The sequence below is a fragment of the Limulus polyphemus genome, unplaced genomic scaffold (genome assembly GCF_000517525.1).
Source record: "Limulus polyphemus unplaced genomic scaffold, Limulus_polyphemus-2.1.2 Scaffold1692, whole genome shotgun sequence".
Classification (NCBI taxonomy): domain Eukaryota; kingdom Metazoa; phylum Arthropoda; class Merostomata; order Xiphosura; family Limulidae; genus Limulus; species Limulus polyphemus.
Window position 1 is genome coordinate 187,110 of NW_013667302.1, and position 5,058 is coordinate 192,167.

The 5,058-nt window shown below is 34.2% G+C and overlaps 1 protein-coding gene across 2 annotated transcripts in view; it reads left to right on the forward strand.

Moving 5' to 3' along the window:
- The window catches only part of LOC106464575, a 173,872-nt gene extending 169,898 nt beyond the window's left edge, over positions 1 to 3,974 (forward strand). For both annotated transcript variants that reach the window (XM_022392312.1, XM_013924727.2), the window contains one exon: positions 2,288 to 3,974. In XM_022392312.1, coding sequence (XP_022248020.1) covers positions 2,288 to 2,379 — 92 coding nt within the window. In that variant the 3' untranslated portion in view covers positions 2,380 to 3,974. The remainder of the gene's footprint in view (positions 1 to 2,287) is intronic.
- Positions 3,975 to 5,058: the final 1,084 nt, after the last annotated feature.

The window sequence follows — 5,058 nt, forward strand, 5'->3', positions numbered from 1 at the left end:
CTATGCAGTAAAAAAAAAAATGAAGGGAAACAAGTGAAAATTCTTAGACTATTAACACTAATAAGCATCATAAGCCGAGTTTTAAAAATAACTAAGATGTCGCTTAATGACCAATCATATCTGGATTCTGATTTTATAGACCAATCAGGTTACAGAAAGGAAGAATGCCGATGATATTATTTCTCTGAATTCTTTTCGAAATATACGTTCATTTTAAGAACATGGAAACTACTAATAATTCAAACGATGAACTGGACTGCGGTAAATAAATCTACGGGTCTTTGTTATTATAAAATATTTGTAACTCTAAGAACTGACCCAGAATAGAATGTTTGTTTTTAATATATTTGACATTTCGAAGAGCGAACTTCTCCAGGATTATTACTATTCCTGATTGGTCCAAAACAAATTTTACAATTGTTCTCATATTTACTGATCAAGATCTGGAGAAATCCTGATAAATATGGGTGGAACTTGTTGTACTTCTGATAAGTCCAACCTTAATCTGTAATATTGTTCTCTGTTATAACAATAAATAATGCCTGAACTCAGTCACTGTTCTTTGTTACAGTAATAAATCATGCCTGAACTCAGTCACTGTTCTATGTTACAACAATGAATAATACCTGATCTCAGTCATTGTTTTCTGTTACAACAATGAATAATGCCTGAACTCAGTCATTGTTTTCTGTCACAACAATGAATAATGCCTAAACTCAGTCACTGTTTTATGTTACAGCAATGAATCATGCCTGAACTCAGTCACTGTTCTCTGTTACAGTAATGAATCATGCCTGAACTCAGTCACTGTTCTATGTTACAGTAATGAATCATGCCTGAACTCAGTCACTATTTTCTGTTACAGTAATGAATCATGCCTGAACTCAGTCATCGTTTTCTGTTACAACAATGAATAATGCCAGAACTCAGTCACTGTTCTCTGTTACAGTAATGAATCGTGCCTGATCGCGGCCACTGTTCTCTGTTACAGTAATGAATCATGCCTGAACTCAGTCACTGTTCTCTGTTACAGTAATGAAGCATGCCTGAACATGGCCACTGTTCTCTGTTACAATAATGAATTGTGCCTGAACATGGCCATTGTTCTCTGTTAGAACAATCAATCATGACTGAATTCAGTCACTGTTTTCTGTTACAGTAATGATTTTTGCCGAACTCGACCCCTGTCCTCTGTTACAGTAATAAGTTGTGTCTGTTTATATTTTGGATAATTGTGATGTGATCAATTAATTGTTAGCAATATTTCACTAACAATTATTTTTTAATCAAAGATATTTAAACATGTCTTTGGTAGTGGTTAAAATAAACGTAGTTGCATTGTTAGAATTAACATTGTGTATTTTGAAACAGTACTATAAATTTGTTCACAAATACTCAGTTCCGTTAATTTTTCTCGAGTTACTAGGTGTAAACAAGTTGTTGTACCTTTAGCAATTATTTCCATGTATATTTTTATAGCAAAAGGAATGTAATCGCAAAAGCTTGTAGCAAGACTGTTTTTCATTGGTTATTTGAAATAAATAAGAAGTGAGAAAAACCTCTAAGCGAAAGTAGGGTAGATTTTAAGCTAAATCCAACTTTAAGAGAAGTAACACATTATAATACCCATGAACAGATTGCCCAGGTTTAATTTAAGTTTGTTTGATACATACTTTGTTTGTTTCTCCGGTAGGAGGCTTCTAAAGATCAGGTGCGAGAGACGTGTTTGATATTGTTGTGCGTGTAAGTAGGATTACGAGATCTTTATTTCTACGTACTTGTCACCTGCAGAACGTGTCCACGTGTTGTTGCCACGCGCTGAAGGCTGTACTAATGCACGTTAGGAAAACCACACAGTATAAACAGTTTGGCGTCCTTCGACGCAAAAAGGTTTAGGATTGCAAACAAACAAGATTTTGAATTCAACGGCTCATATTTTACAACGTTCCATTTCTTTCTCAAGATTTCTTGATCAGGAAATCAACTTGTAGCGAGAAAATGCGATACTACAATTATTCTAGTATCGTTTTCTTTAGAATAATATTATTTTCAAACACTTTTCTTCGTTTATTCTACTAAAGTTCTACTAAAATGCAAATGATCACGCTATCCACGTCATTACCTTTGAAAGACATTAGTGAAATGGCAAGGAAACTCTGGATTTAAAAAGTGGGTTTAAACATGTCATTTCGCGGGAAAAACAATAACGTGAAAGTAAATAGACTAACCACGCAAAGTGAATAAAAAACCGTCCTTCAGTTACCCTCTTTTTTCTTTCTTCCACTAGGTGATCGTCATGCAACGTCTGATGGAAGAAGAGTTGTGACGACTTTGATGATCATTTTGACATCCATGATCACGTTGGTTATTAGCTTGTAATGAGATACGAATTCCGAGACTGAAGAGAAAGCCTCCGACTGGTGAAACTAATGTCTTGGTATAAAGACAATCGGCCAATTTATTGGTCTACATATTGAAGTGGTATTACTTGAGTGCTTTACTAGAACCAAATAATACAAGGACGAAGAAAGTCGTACGTCATCTCAACTGTAAGGCCGCTGGACCTTTTTGAGATCATTATGAAACATATACTGGTTTATACGTTTACTGTGACTAGCTATTGTAAACAGAATGGTAAAGAAACAGCTGGCGTTTCTTATGTTTTGCTTCTTCGTTTCGACTCCATGTCGTGAGCTCAGTCTCTATAAGTAGAGATATTTGTATACATATACGAGAAAGGTATCTAGTCGGTAAGCTTGATACTTTTCATTTAGCTTTTCGTTACAATGTCGTTTGAAGAAAACATTAAAACGTTACATCACTGTGATATAGCCAAATATCTCATTGTTTAATAAATGTTTAAGCATTAAGAAAAATGAAAAAAAAACACAAAAAACACAGGAGATAACTAAACTTAACAATCGCGTATTAATGGAACGAAAATTAAAATTATGGTCTACATGTTCAGATGGTAATATTTATCCCACTGAACTATGTTTTTAGCACGTATTAGTGTGTGCCCTGCCTTCTGGAATACAGCATAAATCATATGTTCATAGCTTATAAATCTATGAGCAGAAATAATTGATACAGTTGTATTCTCACTGTTAATGTTACCTGCATATCTTTAGCTAATCGTTTTTAATGTGACCAGTTTTATATTTTGACGTGTTTTTTTTTGTTTATCTCAAGTGAAGTGTAAAGGATCCAGCTTTTTTCACAATTAAACTGTTCTTTACGATTATACCTACTCAATCATAAAACTGTTTTAAGTTATTGTCCTATTTCAGGTCATGTTCCAATTAAACAAAAAGGTTTAACATATCAGAGTAGGAGTGTAGAACAAAAAGTCTATTGTTATTCAGTTATTTTGTTCGTCTACTCATTTTACACCTCAGACAAAGTTTACTTTATAAGCTAATTTTTCTCAAAATTCCAGTCGAACTTTAAGCGTTCACCTTGGAAGAAAAAAAATCAGTATTTTGCTCAGCGTTAAGTCAGAAGGCTTATAACGCAACCCAAATCTGGTTTACTTTATTATGTAGAAAAGCAAAACAAATAAATCAGTATTTACCTAAATAAAAGAAACCGGTAACTGACATAAATGTTGAAAGGCTAACTTAAAATTAGTAAATCTTGCTGTTTAATTATGGTAAAGATGTTGTTGGAAACAACAGGAAGATTCTAAATTGTGGTATTTCCTTCAGTGGTTTAGCTGTTTTAGCTAACACGCTCATCTAGTAATTTAGAGTATCGGGGTTCGAATTGTGCACCATTTAGACTTATCAGGAATACAACAGATTCCGGTTAGAAGTATCAGGATACAGATTCCATTTGGACTTATCAGGAATACTACAGATTCCATTTGGACTTATCAGGAATACTACAGATTCCATTTGGATTTATCAGGAATACTACATATTCCATTTGAATTTATCAGGAATACTACAGATTCCATTTGGATTTATCAGGAATACTACAGATTCCATTTGGATTTATCAGGAATACTACAGATTCCGGTTAGAATTATTGGAAATACTACAGATTCAGTTTGGACTTATTAGGAATATACAGATTCCATTTGGATTTATCAGGAATATACAGATTCCATTTGGATTTATCAGGAATACTACAGATTCCGGTTAGATATATCGGGAATACTACAGATTCCGGTTAGATGTATCGGGAATACTACAGATTCCATTTGGACTTATCAGGAATACTACAGATTCCGGTTAGATATATCGGGAATACTACAGATTCCATTTGGACTTATCAGGAATACTACAGATTCCGGTTAGATATATCGGGAATACTACAGATTCCATTTGGACTTATCAGGAATACTATAGATTCTGGTTAAATTTATCAGAAATACTACAGGTTCCAGTTAGACTTATCAGGAATACTATAGATTCCGGTTAAATTTATCAGAAATACTACAGGTTCCAGTTAGACTTATCAGGAATACTACAGATTCCGGTTAGATATATTAGGATACAGATTCCATTTGGACTTAGCAGGAATACAACAGATTCCAGTTAGACTTATCAGGAATATAACAGGTTCCAGTTAGACTTATCAGGACTACTACAGGTTCCGGTTAGACTTATCAGCAATACTACAGATTCCGGTTAGACTTATCAGGAATACAACAGATTCCTGTTACATTTATGAGGAGTGACTGAGTTCAGGCATGATTCATTACTGTAACAGAGAACAGTGACTGAGTTCAGGCATGATTCATTACTGTAACAGAGAACAGTGAACTGAGTTCAGGCAATATTCATTTTTGTAACAGAGAACAGTGACTGTGTTCAGGCATTATTCATTGTTGTAACAGAGAACAGTGACCGAGTTCAGGTATTATTCATTGTTGTAACAGAGAACAGTGACCAAGTTCAGGTATTATTCATTGTTGTAACAGAGAACAGTGACCGAGTTCAGGTATTATTCATTGTTGTAACAGAGAACAGTGACCGAGTTCAGGTATTATTCATTGTTGTAACAGAGAACAGTGACTGAGTTCAGGCAATATTCATTGTTGTAACAGAGAAC